General features: G+C 37.9%; 6 protein-coding genes across 11 annotated transcripts; 4 read left to right on the forward strand and 2 right to left on the reverse strand.

The window, feature by feature from the left end:
* The first annotated feature begins 33 nt into the window (after positions 1-33).
* On the forward strand, positions 34-6,694 carry LOC143366248 (DNA-directed RNA polymerase III subunit RPC1-like). Its single transcript, XM_076807152.1, has 20 exons — positions 34-292; positions 518-653; positions 740-889; positions 970-1,305; positions 2,017-2,349; positions 2,419-2,556; positions 2,630-2,827; positions 2,899-3,135; positions 3,228-3,561; positions 3,629-3,878; positions 3,952-4,181; positions 4,253-4,603; positions 4,662-4,830; positions 4,899-5,238; positions 5,320-5,507; positions 5,585-5,732; positions 5,824-5,976; positions 6,045-6,245; positions 6,317-6,450; positions 6,560-6,694. The coding sequence occupies exons 1-20, from the start codon at positions 249-251 to the stop codon at positions 6,639-6,641; spliced, it is 4,152 nt and encodes a 1,383-aa protein (XP_076663267.1). The 5' UTR covers positions 34-248; the 3' UTR covers positions 6,642-6,694.
* Positions 6,695-6,849: 155 nt separating this feature from the next.
* LOC143366253 (parkin coregulated gene protein homolog) lies at positions 6,850-7,969 on the forward strand. The gene is made up of 4 exons (XM_076807158.1): positions 6,850-7,135; positions 7,193-7,511; positions 7,587-7,736; positions 7,802-7,969. Exons 1-4 carry the CDS (start codon positions 7,031-7,033, stop codon positions 7,960-7,962), a joined length of 735 nt encoding a protein of 244 aa, XP_076663273.1. The 5' UTR covers positions 6,850-7,030; the 3' UTR covers positions 7,963-7,969.
* A 59-nt stretch (positions 7,970-8,028) lies between these two features.
* On the reverse strand, positions 8,029-11,556 carry Glnrs (Glutaminyl-tRNA synthetase). 2 transcript variants are annotated; one of them, XM_076807156.1, is made up of 10 exons: positions 11,334-11,556; positions 10,865-11,169; positions 10,590-10,780; positions 10,251-10,503; positions 9,888-10,185; positions 9,419-9,798; positions 9,025-9,343; positions 8,715-8,935; positions 8,257-8,449; positions 8,029-8,197 (listed from the first exon to the last, which is right to left on the reverse strand). In XM_076807156.1, exons 1-10 carry the CDS (start codon positions 11,454-11,456, stop codon positions 8,147-8,149), a joined length of 2,334 nt encoding a protein of 777 aa, XP_076663271.1. In that variant the 5' UTR covers positions 11,457-11,556; the 3' UTR covers positions 8,029-8,146. The 2 variants fall into 2 exon arrangements, with proteins under 2 accessions (XP_076663271.1, XP_076663270.1); XM_076807155.1 differs by having other exon boundaries at positions 10,251-10,506.
* A 659-nt stretch (positions 11,557-12,215) lies between these two features.
* LOC143366180 (EEF1A lysine methyltransferase 1) lies at positions 12,216-13,321 on the forward strand. The gene is made up of 4 exons (XM_076807023.1): positions 12,216-12,554; positions 12,681-12,828; positions 12,900-13,109; positions 13,176-13,321. The coding sequence occupies exons 1-4, from the start codon at positions 12,408-12,410 to the stop codon at positions 13,313-13,315; spliced, it is 645 nt and encodes a 214-aa protein (XP_076663138.1). The 5' UTR covers positions 12,216-12,407; the 3' UTR covers positions 13,316-13,321.
* A 361-nt stretch (positions 13,322-13,682) lies between these two features.
* Positions 13,683-19,172, reverse strand: Dlic (dynein light intermediate chain). Of its 2 annotated transcripts, none has more exons than XM_076807014.1 (10): positions 19,009-19,172; positions 18,736-18,809; positions 17,702-17,818; positions 17,379-17,609; positions 16,876-17,086; positions 16,601-16,789; positions 16,412-16,526; positions 16,206-16,322; positions 15,284-15,437; positions 13,683-15,193 (listed from the first exon to the last, which is right to left on the reverse strand). In XM_076807014.1, exons 1-10 carry the CDS (start codon positions 19,095-19,097, stop codon positions 15,078-15,080), a joined length of 1,413 nt encoding a protein of 470 aa, XP_076663129.1. In that variant the 5' UTR covers positions 19,098-19,172; the 3' UTR covers positions 13,683-15,077. The 2 variants fall into 2 exon arrangements, with proteins under 2 accessions (XP_076663129.1, XP_076663128.1); XM_076807013.1 differs by having other exon boundaries at positions 16,182-16,322.
* A 513-nt stretch (positions 19,173-19,685) lies between these two features.
* Positions 19,686-23,554, forward strand: Wwox (WW domain-containing oxidoreductase). Of its 4 annotated transcripts, none has more exons than XM_076807018.1 (7): positions 19,686-19,706; positions 20,119-20,183; positions 21,999-22,235; positions 22,305-22,500; positions 22,592-22,777; positions 22,883-23,138; positions 23,207-23,554. In XM_076807018.1, the coding sequence occupies exons 3-7, from the start codon at positions 22,061-22,063 to the stop codon at positions 23,414-23,416; spliced, it is 1,023 nt and encodes a 340-aa protein (XP_076663133.1). In that variant the 5' UTR covers positions 19,686-19,706; positions 20,119-20,183; positions 21,999-22,060; the 3' UTR covers positions 23,417-23,554. The 4 variants fall into 4 exon arrangements, with proteins under 4 accessions (XP_076663133.1, XP_076663130.1, XP_076663131.1 ...); XM_076807015.1 differs by lacking the exon at positions 19,686-19,706 and adding an exon at positions 19,713-19,934; XM_076807016.1 differs by lacking the exon at positions 19,686-19,706 and adding an exon at positions 19,713-19,934 and having other exon boundaries at positions 22,086-22,235.
* Positions 23,555-24,086: the final 532 nt, after the last annotated feature.

Raw genomic sequence — 24,086 nt, forward strand, 5'->3', positions numbered from 1 at the left:
TACGCCATAACGACGCCGTAAGCCTGAGCGAAACTGTCAAATTCGAGATGGCACCACGAACGGAGGACAACACGTGTTTGAAGAAGAATTCTCCGAATTCTTTTAGCTGTTTAAATAATTTGTACATGAAAACCGGCGTGCGCTTCGCCACAGCGTAAAGTTTGCTTATTTCGTATCGTGCGTTATTTATGAATAAACTATTACTGCGTAATTTCTCGAATATCGGTGAATGAAGTATAACCTCCACGATGGTGAAGGAGCAATTCAGAGAAACAGACGTAGCTCGTAAAATGTGCGTATATCATTTTAGTTTGCTATAAAAGCAAGGTCTCTTCTTTCGGCTTTGCATTCCTCTTTCGCAAACTGTACTTTCAGCGAGGCGGTTTATGGGCTTTGCGATATGACAAACTGACTCTTGCCGAGACATTTGCATTGCCATTTGAAAGGCTCGAGTGCACGATTCGTATCTTTTGATCAGTTCGTTTCTAATCGTAAACTGTTATTCTTATTTAACTAGCTCCCATGTCTCGTTTGGGGTGGACAGTCGCCACAACATGGAAAGGCAGGCCCACATGCATGTCGTGGCTAAAAATTTATATAATCAGGATGCTGGACATACTCCGGTCCCGTATGGCGTACTCGACAGAAGAATGGTATCTCATAATGAAAATTCCTTCTGCCCTTTATGTATTTTTTATCTTTCAAAGGAATAATTTAATTCGATGCCATGAATTTTCAGGGAACATGTAATAACACAACCAACTGTGTATCCTGTGGCAAAACTTTAAACGAATGTATTGGCCACTTTGGTTACATCGATCTGGAATTACCAGTCTTTCATGTCGGTTATTTCAGATCGATTATTGGCATTCTTCAGATGATTTGTAAAGTAATTTATCATCCACTGCATTCATATTCGCATTATTCGAGTTGAAATTCTAACGCTTATTATAATATTCTGATTTATAGAATTGTTCTCACATTATGCTATCCGAAGCCGATAAAAAGCGCTACTTAACCAGAGTACTGAACCCGAACATGGGGTATTTAACGCGTAAAGCATTGCGCAAACAGATTCTGGATAAAGCGAAGAAGACCACGGTTTGCCAAAGTTGTGGAGATCTTAATGGAACGGTTAAGAAGGCTGGCTTACTGAAAATAGTTCACGAGAAATATAAGGCGAAGAAGAAACTGGATGCTATTGTCCAGCAGAAGTTAGCGGAATATAATAACGTGCTCGAGGATAATAAAGCTTTGGAAGGCATACTTCAAAGTGGATTAGTTAATGTATTAAATCCATTAGAGGTAAAGAACGTTCAATGCCCTTTAAATGCAGTGGCGTGCAAAAGTATTTGGCCACCCTTTAAAATCGCATAACTTTTTTAAAATTAATCCAAACGACTTGAGTTTTTTTTGAGAAGCTAGAAGGATTAGTTTGCTAAGTGAAATGATTCGTCGTTTTGAAAAAAAATGCACTTGGTCGGAATAGCAAAAAAAAAATAGAAAAGGTCGTTTTTTAAACTTTGTTTTATAAGCCTGTAACGAAAATTCAAAAAACCCGTTTGTAGATTTAAGTAAGTTATATACGTGCCTAAAATTTCATGAAAATCGGTTAACGTTGCTCTGAGCTATAAACGCTTAAATATCGCAGAATAAGGTCGAAAATCGCGAAATTCCCGAAATCAGCGATTTTTATGAAATTTTAGGCACGTATATAACTTACTTAAATCTACAAACGGGTTTTTTGAATTTTCGTTACAGGCTCATAAAACAAAGTTTAAAAAACGACCTTTTCTATTTTTTTTTGCTATTCCGACCAAGTGCATTTTTTTTTTTCAAAACGACGAATCATTTCACTTAGCAAACTAATCCTTCTAGCTTCTCAAAAAAAACTCAAGCCGTTTGGATTAATTTTAGAAAAGTTATGCGATTTTAAAGGGTGGCTGAATACTTTTGCACGCCACTGTATATCCCTTAGAAATTTTTGAATTTTAACAATTATTTTCTCGATTTAAGGTGCAAAGCATTTTAGAGAAAATACCAGAATGCGACATTCCCTTGTTAATGATGAATCCAGAATGCGCATTGCCGAAAGATTTAATATTAACGAGAATTCCTGTGCCTCCAATTTGTATTAGACCTAGCGTTGTATCAGATTTGAAAGCAGGTACAACTGAGGATCACCTAACAATGAAATTATCCGAAATAGTCTTTATTAATGATGTTATTCAAAAGCATAGACAAAGCGGAGCTAAAGTACAAATGTATAACGAAGATTGGGAGTTTCTACAATTACATTGTGCTCTTTATATAAACAGCGAAATGTCTGGTATACCGCTTAATATGCAAGTAAGTGTCTGGCACAATTCCCTATTTACAATTACAAAACGTTACTAGCAAAGGATTAATGTATTTTAGCCAAAAAAATCTGGCAGAGGATTGGTTCAAAGATTGAAAGGAAAACAGGGTCGCTTCCGTGGCAATTTATCTGGGAAACGTGTAGATTTCTCTAGTCGTACTGTTATTTCGCCAGATCCCAATCTCAGAATCGAGCAAGTATGTTTGAATTTGTATAATACAAATAAGTCACTACGAACAGAAGCATAATTAATGATCCGGCCCTTATTAGGTCGGTGTGCCCATCTATGTTGCAAAAATTTTAACATACCCTGAGAAAGTCAATCCATCTAACATAGAACTGATGCGTAAGCTGGTGAGAAATGGTCCAGATGTACATCCAGGCGCAAATTTCATACAACAGGGAAAAACTCAATTCAAAAAATACTTGAGATATGGTAATCGACAAAAGATTGCCCAAGATTTACAGGTAACATTTCCTGTGAATATTTGCAAGCCTGTTCGACAAATGGAAAGGATAATTATTATTTTCCCCGGCAGTATGGTGATATCGTCGAAAGGCATCTCAGAGACGACGATGTAGTATTATTTAATCGACAACCATCTTTACATAAACTGAGTATCATGGCGCATAAAGCGAAAGTATTGCAGCATCGTACGTTTAGATTTAATGAATGTGTCTGCACTCCTTACAACGCCGATTTCGATGGCGATGAAATGAATTTGCATTTACCACAAACGGAGGAGGCAAGAGCAGAAGCTTTGGTTCTGATGGGGGTAATACACAAGTTATCTAATATTAAAATATAACGCGTTACATACTTACATTTAAAATCTAACATCGTATATATTTGTTTGCTTGCATTCAGAATAAGTCGAATTTAGTAACGCCTCGCAATGGGGAATTACTAATAGCTGCGACGCAGGATTTCATCACCGGTGGATATCTCTTAACTCAGAAGGATACGTTTTTAAACAGATCCCAAGCGAGTCAGTTAGCCGGCTGCCTTTTAGCAGGAACTGACATTTTAATGCCCATAAGTCTTCCCAAGCCAGCCATTTTAAAGCCGACCATGTTGTGGACAGGGAAGCAGATCTTTAGTTTAATTTTAAAACCTAACAGCGCTTGCAACATTAAAGCCAATTTGAAGACCAAAGGGAGAGCTTACACTACCAACGAGGAATTATGTATTAATGATTCCTGTGCGTATAAAGTTTGTTGAATCGCGGCTGGAGTGGATGGAGAAATAATAGGAATTATAATTTCCAGATGTTATTATCCGGAATTCAGAATTATTAGCAGGCTCGATGGATAAGTCGACGTTAGGCTCGGGCGCGAAGCAGAATATATTTTACATTCTATTACGTGATTGGGGCGAAGATATTGCAACGACAGCTATGTGGCGATTAGCGAGGATGTCGAGTTTCTTTCTTATGAACAGAGGCTTCTCTATTGGTATCGGCGACGTTACACCTGGTCAAGGTCTGCTGAAAGCTAAGCACGACCTTCTAAACGCCGGGTAAGCAGAAATTCAGAAGATGGAACTAACATCGTTTCTTCGCAGCATTAATTCACGATACGTTGGAGTTTAGGTATTCTAAATGCACGGAATACATTCATCAAATGGAAGAGGGACGCCTTGTATGCCAGCCTGGGTGTACAGAGGAAGAAACTTTGGAGGCAATGATACTGAAAGAGCTTTCGGTAATTCGTGATCATGCTGGTAAAGCGTGCTTGAAAGAACTGCATCCAAGCAACAGCCCGTTGGTGATGGCTTTGTCTGGCAGCAAGGGCAGCTTTATTAATATTTCTCAGATGATAGGTACGTTTGATGGCAACACCTATGGCAAAATTCACCTCAATTCTGACACTCAATATCGCCGTTTTGATTAGCGTGCGTGGGACAGCAAGCTATCAGCGGCCACAGAGTGCCGAACGGGTTTGAAGACAGGGCGCTGCCACACTTCGAGCGACACTCAAAAATCCCCGCTGCTAAAGGTTTCGTAGAGAACTCGTTCTACTCTGGTCTAACGCCTACGGAATTCTTCTTCCACACAATGGGTGGAAGAGAAGGTCTCGTGGACACAGCGGTGAAAACTGCGGAGACCGGCTACATGCAACGACGGTTAGTGAAGAGTCTAGAAGATTTGTGCCTTCATTACGACATGACCGTTCGTAACTCAGTGGGCGACATTGTACAAATATTGTACGGCGGGGACGCTTTGGATCCTACGTACATGGAAGGTAAGAGGTCAGCGTTTGTAATAACGATCCCAGAGTAGTGAAGTAATTATTTTAACAGGGAAAGATTGCCCAGTGGATTATAAGAGGGTACTGGATCACGTGAGAGCCAAATCGCCGTCCAGAAACGAGGAACCATTGGATGGGCCGAGCGTGATCAAAGCTACGAGCGAACTACTGAATTCCGAGGAATACGAGTGCCTCAGCGAAGAATTTAAGCAGGAGTTAGCGTAAGTCGATACTTGGACGAACGCTGGTTTGTTAATTAAACGATCTAACATTTACTATATCTTTACAGCACATTCCTTAAAACCGTAGCGCGTAAAATAGCTCGCCTTCGACATAACGCTCCATCGAACGTACCTGTGATCTTACAACTCGAGCGACTTACAGTTCCTCAGTTAGTGGAATTCATCCACACTTGCAAGGAGAAGTACATGAGGGCTAAGATAGAGCCAGGAACCGCTGTGGGCGCACTTGCCGCGCAGAGCATCGGCGAACCGGGTACCCAGATGACTTTGAAAACGTTTCACTTTGCTGGCGTAGCTTCTATGAATATCACCCAGGGTGTGCCGCGCATTAAAGAAATTATCAACGCCAATCCCAAGATCAGTACTCCTATTATTACAGCCGCTTTAGTGAGTTCTACATTCAAAGTACACCGTGCGATTCGTGCCTGTGCGGTAAATCAGTACCTATTATTTTTCTTCTGCTCTTAGGAAAACGACACGGACCCAGAATATGCCAGGAGAGTGAAGGGTAGGATCGAGAAGACTACTTTGGGAGAAGTAACTGAATATATCGAAGAAGTGTATCTACCGGACGATTGTTTCCTATTGATAAAGCTAGACGTAGATAGAATAAAACTGTTGAAATTGGAAGTGGACGTTAATTCGATACGCTATTCGTAAGTACACACGCGAACTTATTGAAACAAGAATCATTTATTTCTGAACAGGGAAATATGCCTTGGAATTTTCGCAGAATTTGTACGTCGAAGTTAAGACTGAATCCGAAACTAGTAAACGTTAGAGGTGATTCTATTATCACAGTGAGCCCCAGTAAAAATAAGTTCAGCTTAAATTATGCGCTCACGCAACTTAAGGAGACGATTCCGAATATTGTCGTGAAGGTACTAACATTAGACATATTATTATAAGGATATCTTCTATTCACGAGTATAACGAATCCACGAGTACCCCCCATTGTTACACTATTTACAGGGTTTGCCATCGGTAGCCAGAGCTGTCATTCACAATGATGATTCAACTGGTAAAACGAAATACAAACTGTTCGTCGAGGGGGATAATATGCGCGAGGTGATGGCTACCCATGGCGTGTTAGGTCGAAAAACGACTTCGAATAATACAATCGAGGTAAATATAAAGCGAGAGTGAAAATACTTTGTCAGATAAATGTAAGCCTGTTCGATGTGATGTTCCAGGTGTTCAGAACACTGGGAATCGAGGCTGCAAGAGCAACTATAATGACAGAAATTAAATTGGTGATGGAGAATCACGGGATGAGCATCGATCGACGGCATCCAATGCTCGTAGCAGATCTGATGACCAGCAGGGGAGAAGTGTTGGGTATTACGAGACAAGGTTTAGCAAAGATGAAGGAATCTGTCTTGAATTTAGCCTCGGTAGGGTCTACGTAGTTTACATTTACCATTTCGAAGCGGAGGTAGGTGTTAATACATTTCTCTTCTAATAGTTCGAGAAAACAGCCGATCATCTATTCGACGCAGCTTATTATGGACAAAAAGATGTGATCTGCGGTGTGTCCGAATCAATCATAATGGGCATTCCAGTTCCAGTAGGAACAGGGATTTTCAAACTACTTCACAGATATCCTTTTCAAACTTACTTCTATCAGTTCCTGAGAATTCTTGATTTTCTTTTAAACACACGTACTAATGCTATTTTTTACCGTTTATTTTCCTTATTAATAAAATACAGCTGACAAAGATGAACCGCAGAAAAGGGCTTTAATATTCGACGACCCGCAGTTCCACAAGAAGATCACAAAACCAACGTGAATGTACATTAATTGTTATCTACTTTGTAATAAAATATTTAATGTATATAAAAGCGAAGATGTATTTTAATGAAACTAACATTTTTATACTTGACAATTTTTTGTTCGCTCGATATTTATCTTTTTATGCTGAATATATACTTGTGAAGGAATATGAGTATATCAGGATGGTTTATTAAATAAGCTGTCCGTTGTTGCTAGGGAACAGTGCGTTTGATCCATCGTTGTCACGAATCGTGTCGCTGTAACTCAATTGAGAATGAATTCTCTGACATTGGCTAAAGTAATGTGCTTTTAGAGCGAAATTTTGATACACTCGCCTTTCGCTGATAAAGTTGAGCGACTTAAATTGTCCTTCCAACTAAACGTTGATAAAACTGAGATATCGGAATGGTAAATGAGACCGAATTCTGGACCGAAATTCGGAAAGATATACCGCAATACAAAAAGAGAAAACCGAGGGTCGTTCCTGCTTTTACTATCCAAGCTTTGCAGGTGAGGTTTCAGGGTAGTAAAATTACAATTTTACCTTGATTCATTGAATTTATTTAGGAAAACACTGTAGTCGCGAAACCCCCTCGATATGGACTGTACAAACCTCGGCCACCGAAACCATCAACCTTTCGACAATTCTACGAGCGTGGTGTATTTCCAGTTTCATTGGAAAATGATAGTTTCGGCGCGAAGCTTAGTTGGAAAGTGAATATCGAAGATCTAGACTTTCATCATTATTTGCCGCTGTTTTTCGATGGTTTGACAGAAACTGAACAACCGTACAAGTTTCTAGTGGAGCAAGGGATATCCGACATGTTAGAGCATGGTGGTCCAAAAATTTTACCCGTAGTACCGCAGTTAATCATTCCCATTAAAAGTACCGCTTCGCCTTCTTCCACTTGTTAATTTTGCGTATACGAGCGTACGTTATAAGATGCGATATTTTTTACAGAAGCCTTGAATACCAAAATACCAGAAATCATTTGCACTACGATGAGAGCAATCCAAAAGCTTGTCACCTCGGCAGAGTGCGTTGGGGAAGCCTTAGTGCCATATTTTAGACAAATTTTACCAGTTCTCAATTTATTGAAGGACCGAAACTGTAAGATCTCAATTTACATTCGGACCTTGGTATAAAAGGGATACAAATTAAATTGAATATTACAGTAAACCTTGGAGAGGGAATCGACTACTCGCAGCAAAGGGGAGAGAATGCTGCGGACTTGATACAAGAGACTTTAGAACTACTTGAAGTATACGGAGGCGGAGATGCTTTTATAAATATCAAATACATGGTTCCCACGTACGAGTCTTGCATGATGAATTAAAAATCGCCTATTCACTGTCGAATGACGGCTTCAAATTTTGAGATGTTAGAATTACGAGAAACAGCATTTATATTAAATACAATTGTTATTTATAAATATTATACAAAATATTACAAAACATGTGAAAGGTTATTGAACTGAATTGCCCAGATAGTACACTACATCCGCAGTATATTAACTTTACTCACATTTTTCCTGAATCTTCTTTTAATGTCACCGTTCTGTTAAAAACAAGCTGCAATAGACGAAATAAATTAGCGATGATCAAACAGTTTGGGTTTTTACAATAATTACCTTCTCCGATGTGGTGTCAGGATCTACAGAGAAAAAGCCAATACGTTCGAATTGAAACTTATCAAAAGGCTTCGCCAGGTTCGCCAAACTTGCATCAATGTATCCAACAATTTCCTTTTTACTAGCTGGATTAACATCGCTTAGGAAACCATTTGGTACTTCGTTGGAATCTTCCGGATTTTTGTGCATGAATCTAAAAGTTACATCGCACGTATATAAAAAATTGTTCCAATTGTAATAAATTATGGATATTATTCCGAAACGGACCGGTGGCCGATCGAGATGAGGTTTGGGAGGAGGGGTGGGGACCCTAAATCTAAAATTGTAACTTCGGGTACTTATTAGTTTCCGAAATATTAATAAAAAATTAATTTTTTTTTGGATTGAGTTTCATCTCGATCGGCCACCGGTCCCTTTCGGTAGTACAGCCTAAATTATTATAACGGTTTATTACTTACAGACGTTCGTATAATCTAACAGACGACAACGCGGGGTTTGATACCCAGTGTATAAAAGCTTTAGGTTTATTAGCTTCAGACGCAGGCTCCTGTTTAACAATTATGTTAATAATGTTACCACCGTTATCTTTTTCTAGTTCTTTGACTGTCAACACAACTCCCGCATGTTTCAAGCCAACAGACTGGTTCGGTGTTAAGCGTCTAAAATCTTTCTCTGCTTTCTGCGAACATGTATGCAAATTTTCAAGGAGTTATCAAGAAACCACGGGGATTATTATTAATGTTGCGATATTAAAGAAATACTACATACTTCCTTGAAATCAGATGCTTCTATATAGACAACTTCATCGAACACAATTTCATGCTTCCCTTTTTCAGGCTCGCTGGGGAAATTAGGAACAGTTAATTTAACTGGATTCTCATGTGGGAAATTGCTAATGGTTACTTTCACCGGATCCAGAACAGCCATATGTCGACTCGCAGTGGCATTCAAAACATCTCTAACGCATGCTTCCAGCACAGCTGGATCGACAACTGCTTGCGCACCTGTTACGCCCATTTGTGCACAGAAGTTATTTATTGCTTCCGGTGGGAAGCCTCGTCTACGAAGAGCTGTTAGTGTAAACAATCTGGAAAGAATATGTATCATATCCGTAGCTATCATTACGTGTAAGCTGGTAAATTCGTATAACACTAAGATATACCTAGGGTCATCCCAATCGGATACAATACCCTCTTCGATCAACTTGCCAATTTTCCTCTTCGACACAACCGTGTAGTTCACGTTCAATCTACCATATTCCCATTGTACAGGGCAATAAATATCTAAAGCATTGCATAGCCAATAGTACGAGGATCTTCGCGATTGAAATTCTTTAGTGCATAAAGAGTGAGTTATGTTTTCTATACTATCACACAAGCAGTGGGTAAAATCATAAGTTGGATAAATACACCACTGGTCCCCCGTTCTGTGGTGCGGTGTGTACTTTATTCTATACGCAACAGGATCTTGTTTTCCCTCTTCCAGCGTTACTTTCATGCGTAACGTGGTGTCACCTTCTTCGAATATTCCGTCTCTCATGTCCTATGTAGAAAAGTATTAAAAATAATTTATAAGTCATCCTACGTAACTGAATTCTGTGAAATACGATAGCCCGTTAAGAATATAATTACATGGAATAAATCTAAACTCTCTGTAACAGGCCTGTCGCGCCAAGGGCTTGGAGGCGGATTGAAACCTTTCATTTCCTCGCTAGACTGATGGCAAACGTATGCCATACCTTTCATTATAAGCTTAACGGCCCACTCGAATAACTGTTGGAAGTAGTCGGAAGAATGAGTGGTCTTAGCTGGTTTATAGCCAAGCCACTCTACCATTTCGCGTATACCAACAAAAAACTTCTCTTCTTCCTTTTCGGGATTTGTATCGTCGTAACGTAGGTAACATACACCGTCATGAGCCGCAGCATATCTGCAACGAAACCTCTGCTTGTTACTCAATTTGCGGTACCAGATTAAATGCTTGATAAAACATACCCAAAATTAATATTAATTGCTTTCGCATGACCGATATGCAAAATTCCATTAGGTTCTGGAGGAAATCTAGTCCTCACTTTCCCGCCTGTTATTTGCAAATGTTCCTGTAATAATTTCTGTGTATTTGGAGTTACAATGTATCCTTCGGTTTTATAATTCTCTCCTGGCTTATGAAAATGAACTTTAGTCTTCATTAGTTCGCTTATCGTTTGCGCACCAACTTTCTCGTTCGATGCAACAACGTTTTCTTGATCTACTGAATAACAAAGCATTGCATAATTTTTCTGTAAATGATTGTCCAACGAACCCGCTTTGAATCAATTACGATTTCGAATTTACCCTTCTCTTTCTTCTCTTTCTTCGCCTTTGGTTGCTTTATCGCTTTAGGCGGCGGTGCCAGATCAGAGTCAACTTTCGGCCCCAACAAAACAAGCATCTGAAGATCGAATTCATTTTTCACTGCTTTTCCATCTGCCCATTTCAGATTGTTACGCACTTGTTGCATCAGCGGGCCGACGTTGAAATGATATCTGTAAAAGTATATTTCATTTTGTAAACTTCGGGACAGTGCTCTGAAAAAGTATATAGCTTCGAATAATCAAACAAGCATATACCTTTTTTCCAATATTTCTGCTTTATGCCCGCTTATAACTTTCTCCACTGCACATTCAATTTCCTCCGGCGAAACAACGACGCCTATGCCGCATTCTTTCTCAAAATTCGAGACGTCAATGATTTCTTTTACATGACTAAGCAAGAAGCTCAATGCAGCGTCTACTCTTTGTGTCGTATCTAATTTCTTCTCGGTTATATACTTAGCGACAAATGGCAATTTGTCCGCAATTTGATGTTTAATCTTCGATGCGAGATGATACAACAGAATCCCAATCTCCGGTGTGATGGTTCCATGTGTATTAGCCTACAAATATGAATACATATGGTACAAGCAGATGTTACGAAATTATGCAAATTTCATTTATTAAACAAATTTTGTTCTTAAATGGTAGGATATTCATCTTATTTAAAACGTGTTTAATTATAAATAGATACTTAAATACTTTAATACTTAAATACTTTGTTAACCTCTGTTACGGCAAGTTTCAAATTATTAGAAACTTGTTTGTTTTTTAGCGTTTCTTTAGCCTTTTGTTCACTTAGACCAATTGATTGGAACAATTTTACATCGCCCTCTGCTTCCATTGCCATTTCTTCGATTACTCTTTACTTTGCACTTAGAATTCACTTCTGATTTGAAGCAGTTTGAAGGATTTGAAGACCGGCAAGTTATTATGGGCAACGTTGTGGGGAAATCCGTCAGCCCTAGCCAGTAGGGATGGGCGATGTTCATCGATGTTTACGAAATATCGATTATGGGGGACCAAACATCGATGCTTCAATATCGATAATGAACTGATCGATGTTTACGGAATACCGATCATAGGGGACCAAACATCGATAATGAACTACCGAAGATATATTCGTTTTTTTTGAAGCTCATTTACGAACGCTACTCAACTCAAAACTGCAGCATGTGTCCAATATACATATTCTGAAAATGTGGTAACTTTTTTGTCCGTTACTGTACATAATTGATATGTTTAAGTAGTTTGTTTCTTAATAAACATTTTTTAAATATTAATGTTGTTAATTTATTGTTCTGTTTTGTTCATTTTATGCTTTGTTGTAAAATCGTCGATGTTGTCGAAAATCGATGATTTGAGTTCGATGATTACCGGTTATCGATATTTAGCTATCGATGACAACATCGATACTTTCTCAATATCGCCCATCCCTACTAGCCAGTGTTGTGGCAAGGATCGGCGGGCTTAAGCTACGCTGATGGAGGGGGAAACACCTACAGGAGTGTTGTTTATGCGGGCATGAACTGCGCCTGCGCAGTCACGCACACATTACCACCGCTCCGGTAGGTGTTTCCTCCTCCATCACTGCGGCCCCATCGCTCCTAACCTAAGTCCTAACTCTTGTGAGGAGTTGAGCCAGAAACCGCTTGTGCAATAAAGATAAATAAGACTTTGTAGATGAAACTTACAACAATATTTTTGCAATAACGCATGTGTATTTTTAATTAATATAGTGCACGTTCATATAAGTATAAAACTTATTTTACTTTTCATACCTTCTTGATCGATAAAAAATATGAGCGACAGTGACGATGACTTACAATTATGTCCTACAACACTTGCTGCGTTAAATGAGTTTCTGGCAGAGAAAGAAGAAAGGGAAAATCAATTAGAATGTATTTCAGAGAACCAGACATTAAACGTTTCGTTCAATGAGAATTGGGTAAATTAATTTTTTATGTCCTAAACTATCCTGTAAATAATATAATATTCCTTTCATATTTATTGTCATTTGTGAGTACTATGTTTATAATATTAATTGCACTGTTAAATCAAATTCTGGCATCAGCAATTAAGTCAGTTTTGGTATGACGAAGAGACAACAGATACGCTCGTGAGAGGCATTATAAACTCCACAGCGGCTGATGGGAGGATCGCTCTTATTTCTTGTCCGACGCTGTATACCAAATTGAAGAACAATTGCGGAGATCGACAAAGTATAAATGCATGATGTTTGCGTTGTTACAATTTATAGATATTATTGGTAATATCAATTCCTCATTAACAGTTACGCTTTTCGAGTATGATCAACGATTCAAAGTATTTGGCCCTAACTTCATTCCATATGATTACAAATTTCCTATGGATGTACCAAGACACTTATCGAACTCGTATGACCTGGTTGTAGCTGACCCACCATTCCTTTCTGAAGAATGTTTAACAAAAACGGCTATCGTTATAAAATTTTTGACAAAACTGAATATTGTCCTGTGCACAGGTATTTTTAACAAACGCGATATTTTCTTCTAATCTATTCATAAAAATTACAGTCGTTCTTTTACAGGGGCAACTATGGCAGTATTGGCGCAAAGAGAGCTGGGTGTTGTAATGTGTAATTTTATACCCCGCCATCAGAATAATCTTGCAAATGAATTTTGTTGTTATTCAAATTTCGATTTTGATAAAATGTTAAAATATATATAAATATATTTATTTTAAAGTAGTGTAAGTGAAATTTGAACATTCAAAAGATTCGTGATGCTCGAACACTTGTACCACTTCGGGTTTGAAAAGCTTATTAACTCGAATGAAAAGTTAACTGTTAAAAGTTAATGAATTTTCACTTCTTTCACCTCTCATATCTCAGAAACTAATTGTCACCTCAACTTGAAAATTTATCGGAATTAATGTCTCATCATAAGCTATCATTTGGCACAAAATTCAGTTCCAAAATCGTGGGACCAAAAAGGGGCTAAAAAATGGGCCAAAAAGGGGCTTGCATATCTTAAAGTATAGAAACAAAATTATTATTTATCAAGTGGGATATATCACTGTAATAATGGCACCTAAATATATGAAAAATTATTTATTTTTGACCAAGAATTTGAGTCGCTTCATATACAGAAAGCCACAATTATTATAACTAAATTTACAGATGCTTTCGTTTTACATAAAAATCCGTTTGAAAGTTGACAGAGAAATTACAGCTTATTGAATCTTTGCTCGCTTCGTAAATATACACTTCAACTTCGTACATCGTTGCATTCTTGAAGCCAAAGGCAATCTCGCGCCTTTGGTAAAGAAACCTCGCCTAATTCTAAGGACAACTGGTATAAAATTCTATCCCGTGCATTTGTACGACTCACTTTTGATAACGGCACTTCCTAAATTACACCGAATACAAGAGAAATCTGTCGGCCAAATTACGTGGAGCGATATTATATAAATAAAACTATTCGTTGAAAGAAGGAAACGAAAGCATGCATTGTTTTAAGAGTACCAGCAAGACTCTTTCGCCTTCGGCAGGTAAATATTAAATAATTTACTATAACAAGGTTTAGAGACATGTGCGTGAGCATAATTAGAATGAATTACTATATTAAATATTTAATTACATTAATTAAATAACTCCCTAATTGTTATTTCATATCAATATTCATATTTAGTCAAACACAACAATTAAGACTGTTCATAAGTTGTGTGACACATTGTTATTTAATTCTTTCCCTCTGTTTCGTGTTCACTTTTCAATTGAATCAGGCTTTTCTCAATACATCGGATTTTCATTCTCTGCGACCCATTTGAAATTTCTAAATCGTTTGATTAAATTCCTTCATTTAAGATAATGCTATATGTGTTACTGCTCATTCGGGTAATTAGTTCTACTATTACGGCCCCGGTACCAAAGGAACTAATATTAGTAACGTGCGCCTACTCGTAAATAAAAGTCGTACAATCTAAGGATATTGTTCTAGTGCAGAAGAAATGACTGAGTTGTGAACATCCATTTTGTATAATTGTGCTTCGCTGTATAAATTAATACAATATACCTACAACAATTTCATAAAAATCTAACATCAAGCTATTGGTTTATTATTCAGATTCAACTAAGTATTTGCGCTTTACACAATAAATACATTTATCAACTACTCGTTAAAAAATCGATATTTTTGTAAAAAATATATTAAGTTATTGAATAATATCTGTCGATTAAGCCGCAATATGCGGCAGAAAGTATAAGAAAGAGAAAGAAGGTTCTACCAGATTGTTACAAATTAATAAATTACTAATTGTTAACTGTACGGTAAGCGTTCGACGGATACAAACCACGATGCTAAGTTAGCGCCGTTAATGCAGCCATCTGGAATACAATAAATGTGACGAAGATCGTACGCTCGTCTCGTATATATTTAATTCACGCTGGTTCGTAATTCGATAAATGGGTCGCAAAGAAAATACCTTCTGTTTAACATTCAGACGATGAATTTAAATTGGGGGGAGAGATTTTCTTTGTTCTAGTTAGACGGTCTAATTCTACCGCTGCGTCATTGCACATGGTCGCCTTGTCTACTGGTGCAATATCTGAAATAACGAACAAGAACGTAATTTACATACATCTTATCTTTAACTTTTAAATCTTAAATAAATCTCATGGCAGATCGTGATATTCACCAATCTTTATCGGGCTCGTGCTTACACTACCCGGTGATCCAGGTGCTCCAGTCTTTTTATGAAGAAGAGAATTGAAAAAGTTAGCTAAAACACCTTCTCCAGACTGCGTAGTTCCAGTACCTTTGGGATCCAATTTCTTATTTGGCGATGCCACCTGTACGGACAACATTTAGTACTCCCGAAAACAGAACCCCCCTGCTATATCCGTGACAGATCATACCACATAGATTAGAACATGCTTTTGAGAGTTAACTGTAAAAAGCACATAGCGCTCCTATTCCATGGATTACTGAACAACGAAACACATGTCTCAAGTTGATGGTACTATTAACAGAACAAAATATCAAAGAACCATGTACACACGTATACATCTTCTATGTACATTAAATCTAATATGTAGGTTATACATATCTGTGAATATTATACAAAAATAATACATGTACAATGCTAATACGTATTAGCATTTTCATGAAACTGCCAATTTACTATGTAAAATTTTAAGGCGATTAGAAGCTATCAGCTCATACGCACGAGGATATAAACAATAAGCGTTGCCAATGCACTCGAATAAATTAATGACAAACCTGAGAAGAAACACGCGACGATTTCGAACATTAACGTACAAAAAGAACCAATCGCGAAATGTAAATGGAATACATTATGTAATTGCAGCACTGATCGGGATCGAAAACAGATATTCTCAGGGTGCCGAAAGTGTGAAAATTGGCTACTCTTTAATGCGAATAAGCATTATTTTTTTTATAAAAAGTGAATATGGTGACTGCACACATGATGCCGATGTGTAAATTAGCCACAAAGACCTTGTCACTATTTGATGCCGAATGATTATTAATTGCACGTAATGTGAGAAGCATGCTCCAATTATAAATGGTATAACCTGAATAACTGGTCCAGTGCTTGCCTGGTTCCTGGTTGTCGGAGAACGTGTTGGATCTTTCAGACCTAACAACGCAGCTTGTTGTTTCGCTAAAAAGGTTTGCTCTTCTTCTGCTTGCACTTCTACTTCCCTAGTAATACACTGTTTAACAAACACATACTAAAATAAACTCGATTCTTTCGTTTCCCTCTTAACGAACCTCCTTGAGAGATAATAATCTGCGTGTATACCTTTCTATTCGTCGGTGGCTGAACAATAATGTCTCGGTAATAATCATCCGGCTTCATCAGTTGCAAATTCTCATGAAGAATGCTAATCTTTTTCATATTATCCCAACCAGCAGGACTAATAATTAAAGGAGATATAAAAAAAAAACATAATAAACACCCGTGAACTTTTAACAGCAGAAAGATACGTACATGAGCACTGCGTCTTTCTCGACCACTAAAGCAGGTGTTCTAAATGGTAGTGAGTAAATTCTATGCGTAAGATACTTATAAAGCAAATCACAGTTTTTGTCTTCTTTCGCTGACGTGTAGAACAATCCTGCGCCATATTGCAAGCAAAATCGCCTTATCCACTGCTGCATAAAATCAAAATGTTCGTCTCTATAAAAAGAATTAAGCTTGTTAATAGAAGTCGATAGATAAGCGGGATAATTTATTAACGCCAGCTTTAATAGCATTTATCTTACTTATAATCGTGCTCCTTTTCAAGGGTGGACATATAATCGGTTTTTGTAATAACAACAACCACATCTAGGCCTAAATTTGTCGTAAGTACTCCTTCCGGTAATGGTAAATTATCAAGCGTCTCGTCGTCGAGATTACGACTGGTACGTCTTAGAGGACTGCCGGGATCTAATTCGTCTCCAGGCTCTGTATAATCTTGCCATTTCTTAACATCTAAATACACAAGGAATTACTTATTGGATCTTATGCTTAGTTTACACCTGACGAGTGAACGCATATTCTAGTACTCGGCCGAGTAATCCGTGGGGGAAGATTTTTCACTCGGCCGAGTAGCAGACCGATGACTCGGCCGAATCACTCCTCAGGTGTAAACCCAGCTTTCAGAAAGGATTCTATCTAGTTCATAAGCGTAACGTTAAAGTTATTTCTTAAAATTTATTTAATCTATAAGAATCGTAAATTAGGAGGGTATGTATGGAAACGTGCTGGATAGATTTTTACTCACTAAATTGCCTGCATCGTTGCCTAGTGTCATTATCTAAATATAATTTGTCGACATGATCTCCCAAAAGTGCAGCCCAAGATTGAAGTTGGTCCAGGATAGCCCACGGGGTTGTCATTGCCGCTACTAGCATAATGAGCGTATGCGGAAACCTTTCCGCGTTCAATGCAAATCTCAAAAGATTCGCATGACCGGGATCTCCATCCAGCACCCATACGGATAATCTCGTTTGATCTAAATTTAGGCAAATTTATAACTTTCAGGTAAACTCATAATTATTCCACTTTTATATTTAAACAATGGTATCGACTTCAAACGAATATTACCGTCTCTATAATCGTCTCTCACGTCGATATACGCAAACTCTAAACCAGAACCTTTTTTCGGATCCTCTACACCTTGCAGCTTCGCAATGAGTGTTGTCTTTCCACTTTCATTATCACCTACGAATAGATTAATTATGTGTTATACAATATTGCAAATTTTTAGAGAAAGATATTATAAATCTAAGCATTTTGACAAGCGTTCTTGTAAATGCGTTTACTCTTCATTATTTAAATCGAAATTCTGTAACATAGAATTAATACGGTATCTACACTGCGTTCCACATTAGAGCATACTCGTTTTGCGCAGGGATACACTGTTGGTTGGTAGTAAACCGGCAGGGAAAATGCTACGACCAATCGCGAAAGTGCCGCAACCCATCGCGTGTATCAGATCCGTGGGAGCTGCGCAGATTAGTCACGAATCGGTAGGGGCGTTGGTACACTCTTATATGGAACGCAGTATACAATTACATTTTCTAACATTAGAAGCTTCCCTTTTATGCTGTTGTTATCAGCGTATACGTTTGGACTTTAAGAAGTGTCTGCTACGAGAGATGAAGCAGTAGAATAGATAAACATTATCGTGTGATTTACTGAGTGGCTCTAAACGAGGTAACCCACACCAGTTAAATTTACGCGAAGCATAGCATATTTATATGCTCTACTTTAATTTACAAAAGTCAGCTCACGAAACAATATGAAGTTATTCATTTCCAATCGCTGAAATTCAACACAATTCTGAGTTCATGAACCTAAGTTCATACCTTACGAATTCCTAATCAGGGCATACTTTCTAATAAAGCAATACATTCAAACGTTTCACTCGCTAAGCACATCTACTTCTTCGCAACATCAAAGAAATCCATTCGAAGACAGACTCGTAGCATCGAAGGAGCGAGTAAACACATCGCTGAGGTGAAAGTTCGTCGAAGCGAAATCATGCATTGCGCCATTAAATGATATACGATATTCATGCGCCATATACGTATACTGTATTAAAGCTGCATTAATTAAGGAGGATGACTCAAATTTACCTAGGACAAGGATATTCTTGTTGGAAGGTAACTTGTTGTTCCCACTATTTTGTACTTCGGCCAAGATAGAGGACCTGCAAGAGACGAGAAAGAAAGGGTAATACGGGCTAACAGAAGATTCCAAATCGCCGTCATTTAAAAGCGACTAAATCACTGTCTTTGATATGTGGCACGCGAGGGGGCACATCAAAACATTTAGGTGTTATGATTACTTCGGAATTGCGCGTATACTTTACAGTGAAACGTTTATGGAAATGAATTTGTCGAGCGTACCACAAGTTGTCTTTATTGTCTCCATCCTCTTTCTTTTTCGACTGAAACCCATTGGTCTGCAACATCATATCAATCGCTGTCGCTGCCATTATCCATTTGACAGAAATGAAATTTGCTATCGATTGTGCGCAAGGTGCGGGTGCGGCTTGCAGTTAACTTCAGTCGGAACTGAATCTTGAAAGTCTTGAAACGTTGAAACGCGTTTAAATGTCTAGGCTCATAAGTATCTTAGCCACTTATCTAAATATCCTGTATTATTACCTAATCCATTTCCCGTAACAATAATATTTCTCATAATCGTTCTTTTCTTACAAATATATTTATATTCCCACCTATAGTTGTCGATGCATATATAATGCATATGTACAAAAAATATCGCGTAATACTTGGAAAATTGTATTATTAATAAACAAATTAATATCATTGTTTATTCCATACCGAGCTTCGCGTATTACAAAATTCTGTTCTAAATGTGAAACTTTAATTAATGAACATTAATGTTAATTAACGTGCACGCGTATTCGCGCGTTATTTATGTGAAGTAGCGTCATCTATTTTATAATCGAACTAAATCGAACAACAAACTTGAGAACGATTTCCTTGATTATAATATTCTTTCTACATTTACAAAAATTCGGAAGATAAAAAAAATTCATCTTATCATTGACGCGACCGTTATCATCGCTGCTCTAACGTTGGTAACGCATATCATACGTCATCGTACGAATTTACGCTCTACGGAATTACCGCACGTAACAACAAATGCTGGCAGAATATATAGATACTTAAACGTAACTGATGTGAAAACATATCTGGTAGAAGTTAAAGAAGATGGTAGGCATTTTAAATGATTCTGACAGCGAAGATGAATTACCTCCCGGCTGGGAGGAAATGACAACTGTTGATGGAAATGTCTATTACGTGAAGTAAATCATCTTTATATTATTGCTGTCATACAGTGTACATTCGCGTTGCGATATATTAATAAAAGCTACTACGTTAAAGATTAGAAACGTACATAAAATCGGAATGACTAACGCATTGGGTATTACTTTGGTACACTTCAAACTGTCATTCTTTGAATAGCAATGTTGTTCTCTTTTTTTCTAGTCATTACACGAAAGGCACACAGTGGACGCATCCCAGGACTGGTCGTAAAAAAATTGTTGAAGGAGGTACGGTATTGCTAGATAAAGCCGGGAATCCACCAGGAAGCTAAGCTATGCTATGCTACGCTATGCCATGCTACGTTTTAAAAAAATTAGCTTCGATACATTCTTATGGATCCGTTTCCACCAAAAGCTACGTTAAAACATAGCATAGCATAGCTTAGCTTAGCTTCCCGGTGGATTCCCGGCTTAAATCTTAGAAGTAAGATAGATTGTGCGAATCCCAGGTGTCCACATCCGATTGATTTGATTTTTGGATATCTTTCAGAGGGCCGAAAAATAAGATATACATATTTTTTCACAGCAGCCCGTTTTCATATTTAGGGGCTGAAACCACCCCTCAAAGTTATAAGATTTTCAGGTTTTCGTCTCTGATTTCTTTGGTTTTTGGATAAGATTTTCAAGTGTCAAAGTTATATGATTGTCAGGCGTTCGTCTCCGATTGCTTTGGTTTTTGGCCAAAGCAATCGGAGAAAATCTTGTAAATTTGAGGGGTGGTTTCACCCCCTAAACATGCAAATAGGTCAAAATAAAAAGACACCTGTTTCTTATTTTTCTATCCTCTAAAACAGGGGTGTCGAACTTCCCCGTCCAGAGGAGAAATTCATCAGAGCGAAGTAGGTGTGGAGGGAGCCGTTCTCTTTCGGCTCTACGAAGCAGGCGAAGAGGAGAAGGAGCCACTGCGTCCCGCGAGCCGCTAGTTCGATACCCTTGCTCTAAAACATATCCAAAATAGAGCTGTTACTTTTTGACCCGTCGGGTACCCAGCTACCCGAAACAACTTCAAGCAATTGAATGCTTTATTGTCTGTGGTATTGTTTGATGTTAGGAGCCATCTTTAAATTACATAAGGGTAATTTTGGCGAATTCTTACCCTCTCCCTCCCCCAGTATAAGAATACGTAAGATTTGATATTCCAATCCCCTCCTTACGGTATATTTTTTACTTTTAATTTTTTCAGTTATTAAAATTCTTTTAAAGGTTTATATACGGTGGCAGACGAAAGAAAGTTTACACCATTTAAAATCACATAACTTTTTTAGAATTGGCCCAAACGACTTGAGTTTTTTTTTTGAGAAGCTAGGATTAGTTTGCTAAGTAACGCATTTCGTCGGTTTGAAAAAAATTGTAATTGGTCGGAATAGCGAAAAAAATAGTAAAGGTCGTTTTTCCAACTTTTTTTTCTGTACCTGTAACGAAAGTTCAAAAATCGTGAAATTCCGAAATCAGCGATTTTCGACCTTATTCTGCGATCTTTAAGCGTTTGTAGCTCAGAGCAACGTTAACTGATTTTAATGAATTTTTCAGGATTTTAATTTTCATTACAGGAAAAAAAAGGTGAAAAACAACCTTTACTATTTTTTTTACTATTCCGACCAACTGCAATTTTTTTCAAAATGACGAAACGCGTCACTTAGCAAACTAATCCTTCCAGCTTCTCAAAAAAACTTTGGGTAGCCGGGTCCCCTACGAGTCAAAAAGTAACAGCTCTGATCCAAAAATCAAAGCAATCTGAGACGAACACCTGAAAATCATATAACTTTGAGGGGTTGTTTCACCCCCTAAATATGAAAACTGGCCGCTATAAAAAAAACACGTATATCTTATTTTTCGGTCCTCTAAAACATATCCAAAAATCAAAGCAATCGGAGGCGGACACCTGGGATACTCTCCTTGTAAGTGTCGCTTGTATCGTATAAACGTAGAGAACAGAGTAAACTATTAATGTAATATCAACGTAACTCCGATGAGAATATTTTCAAATCGACGCTTATACAGTTATTAAGTTATGAAAACTTGATAATCTTATTTGTTAATAAGAATTGCCGTCCGGATGGGAACGATGCGTGTCGGACGACGGCAAAGTTTTATTCGTTGATCATATGAATCGCACGATAACGTACACAGATCCACGACTCGCGTTCGCTACGGAATACAGAGAGTTGTCGCAACCTGTACGACAACGGTTCGACGGGAGTAGTACAGCGTTGTCCGTTCTGCATGGTCGAGATTTAAGAGGCAAAGTGGCCATTGTCACAGGCGCTAATACCGGTATAGGTGAGTAACAATAACTAAGTTATTTCGATAATACATTTCCTCACCGTTAAACCAATGGTATTCTTACAGGATTCGAAACTGCTAGATCATTAGCATTGCATGGTTGCAAAGTTATATTAGCTTGTAGAGATATCAAAAAAGGCGAAGAAGCAGTACAAAGAATACAACAGGAAAGGGATAACGTGACGTGCGAAACGCTGCATTTAGATTTGTCCTCTTTATACAGCGTTAAAGAGGCAGCTGAGAAGTTTAAACAAAAATATAGGTAAATTTACATCGTAAATGAAGCTTATCGGTAAGGATAGTAACATCGCCATCGAAAAATTACTCGATACTGATGTACTTTACATTTTCAGAACACTACACATTCTTATACTAAACGCTGGAGTTTTTGCGATTCCCTACGAGCTCACGAAAGATGGTTACGAAACAACATTTCAAGTGAATCATCTCTCGCAATTTTATTTCACCCTTTTGTTGGAGCATCCGATTCGAAGTTGCCACAATTCTAGGGTAGTGATCGTTTCCAGTGAATCACACAGGTGTCAAGTTTCTTACCAAATAAAATTACGCACAGCAATTGAAATCTTTAATTCTAGTTTAACGATCGAGCCGATATATAACATTCTGTTCCTACTTCTTAACAGGTTTTCATCTCTCCGAACAGTAGAAGATTTTCATCAATTGACTCTTTCCCCTCCTGCGTATAAATATTGGTTTATGGGAGCGTATAATGACTCTAAGTTGTGTAATATTCTGTTCGCACAAGAATTGGCAAAGCGTTGGCCGTCTGTGAGCGTGTTCAGTTGCCATCCCGGTAACATGGTTTCTTCCTCCCTGTCCCGCTACTCGTGGACGTTACGATTATTGTTCATGCTGGTGCGACCATTCACAAAATCACTGGTACGATGCTCGTTGGTGAGAAATAATAATCTGCGAAATGTCTGATTATAATTATTCGAACTTTACAGCAACAGGCGGCAAGCACGTCAGTTTTCTGCGCGACCGCGCCAGAACTGGAAGGCGTAACTGGAGTTTATTTCAATAACTGTTACCGCTGCGATCCATCGAATACAGGATTAGATCCTGCACTCGCATCGAGATTGTGGTCCGTTAGTCAAGAAATGATTATAAGCATTATGAAAAAAGACAAACTTTGGGAAACGTTAGCGCTGAAATGAAGTATAATTATAAATGAAGAAAGATTGGTAAACCACAAAAACCAGAAAGAGTTTTAACTAGAAAGAGTTATATATATTTACTTTTATTTTATTACAAGCTGTATTATATATTCAATAAAATGGTTCTTATGTCTTTTATACGTTGACACATTTTTCTCCTGTTTCCGCTACGTTCTAAACAATCGGTATTTATTTTCTCGGAATGAGATTTTTTTTCAAAGTATTTCTAATTGATTTTGCGAAACAGGTAATTTATGAGTCGTAAATATTCCCGAAGAATTTTATAATTAAAGATCTTGCTTCAGCTGCACGAGGAACAATAAATAATCCTGCAATAACTTTTTAAACAAAGTACTGACATGTGTGAAAGTAACGGCAGTTTCACATTTAAAAATGGCTCTCTTTTTACCACTGTCAACCATGTAGCAATCACAGTAGCTTAAAATTTTCCGTGGTCAAAATTTAGAAAAGTGTAATTCCATCGTCGTTTAAAGACGTTATGAATAATTACGTACACAGATTCTTGGAATCTACTATTGGTAATATATTTGGTAAGGACGTAACTTGCAGGGAGCCAGTGCACCGTTGCGATGAGTACCAACCGGGCGTTTTAACGGAATTTGGGAGAACAGGTATAAAAGTAAGTATCTAATTAACAGCTCCCTTGAAA

This window comes from Andrena cerasifolii, chromosome 2 (genome assembly GCF_050908995.1).
Source record: "Andrena cerasifolii isolate SP2316 chromosome 2, iyAndCera1_principal, whole genome shotgun sequence".
Lineage (NCBI taxonomy): Eukaryota > Metazoa > Arthropoda > Insecta > Hymenoptera > Andrenidae > Andrena > Andrena cerasifolii.

What these genes read in the sequence shown, in the direction of transcription:
- LOC143366180 (XM_076807023.1), top strand. Translation starts at nt 12,408, where the DNA reads ATGAGCGACAGTGACGATGACTTACAATTATGTCCTACAACACTTGCT. An exon ending in TTTCGTTCAATGAGAATTGG is followed by an intron (nt 12,555 to 12,680) that starts GTAAATTAATTT and finishes TTCTGGCATCAG; the next exon opens with CAATTAAGTCAGTTTTGGTA. An exon ending in GAATATTGTCCTGTGCACAG is followed by an intron (nt 13,110 to 13,175) that starts GTATTTTTAACA and finishes GTTCTTTTACAG; the next exon opens with GGGCAACTATGGCAGTATTG.
- Glnrs (XM_076807155.1), bottom strand. Translation starts at nt 11,456, where the DNA reads ATGGCAATGGAAGCAGAGGGCGATGTAAAATTGTTCCAATCAATTGGT. An exon ending in GCAGAAATATTGGAAAAAAG is followed by an intron (nt 10,781 to 10,864) that starts GTATATGCTTGT and finishes ATACTTTTACAG; the next exon opens with ATATCATTTCAACGTCGGCC. An exon ending in AGAGTTTAGATTTATTCCAT is followed by an intron (nt 9,799 to 9,887) that starts GTAATTATATTC and finishes TTTTCTACATAG; the next exon opens with GACATGAGAGACGGAATATT.
- Wwox (XM_076807015.1), top strand. Translation starts at nt 19,840, where the DNA reads ATGGTAGGCATTTTAAATGATTCTGACAGCGAAGATGAATTACCTCCC. An exon ending in AGGCGCTAATACCGGTATAG is followed by an intron (nt 22,236 to 22,304) that starts GTGAGTAACAAT and finishes GTATTCTTACAG; the next exon opens with GATTCGAAACTGCTAGATCA. An exon ending in AAGTTTAAACAAAAATATAG is followed by an intron (nt 22,501 to 22,591) that starts GTAAATTTACAT and finishes TTACATTTTCAG; the next exon opens with AACACTACACATTCTTATAC.
- LOC143366248 (XM_076807152.1), top strand. Translation starts at nt 249, where the DNA reads ATGGTGAAGGAGCAATTCAGAGAAACAGACGTAGCTCGTAAAAT. An exon ending in CTATTATTACAGCCGCTTTA is followed by an intron (nt 5,239 to 5,319) that starts GTGAGTTCTACA and finishes TTCTGCTCTTAG; the next exon opens with GAAAACGACACGGACCCAGA. An exon ending in ATTTTCAAACTACTTCACAG is followed by an intron (nt 6,451 to 6,559) that starts ATATCCTTTTCA and finishes TTAATAAAATAC; the next exon opens with AGCTGACAAAGATGAACCGC.
- Dlic (XM_076807013.1), bottom strand. Translation starts at nt 19,097, where the DNA reads ATGGCAGCGACAGCGATTGATATGATGTTGCAGACCAATGGGTTTCAG. An exon ending in GCAACGATGCAGGCAATTTA is followed by an intron (nt 17,087 to 17,378) that starts GTGAGTAAAAAT and finishes TTGTGTATTTAG; the next exon opens with ATGTTAAGAAATGGCAAGAT. An exon ending in GAGAAAGACGCAGTGCTCAT is followed by an intron (nt 16,527 to 16,600) that starts GTACGTATCTTT and finishes TTTAATTATTAG; the next exon opens with TCCTGCTGGTTGGGATAATA.
- LOC143366253 (XM_076807158.1), top strand. Translation starts at nt 7,031, where the DNA reads ATGGTAAATGAGACCGAATTCTGGACCGAAATTCGGAAAGATATACCG. An exon ending in TTACTATCCAAGCTTTGCAG is followed by an intron (nt 7,136 to 7,192) that starts GTGAGGTTTCAG and finishes GAATTTATTTAG; the next exon opens with GAAAACACTGTAGTCGCGAA. An exon ending in TTTATTGAAGGACCGAAACT is followed by an intron (nt 7,737 to 7,801) that starts GTAAGATCTCAA and finishes TGAATATTACAG; the next exon opens with TAAACCTTGGAGAGGGAATC.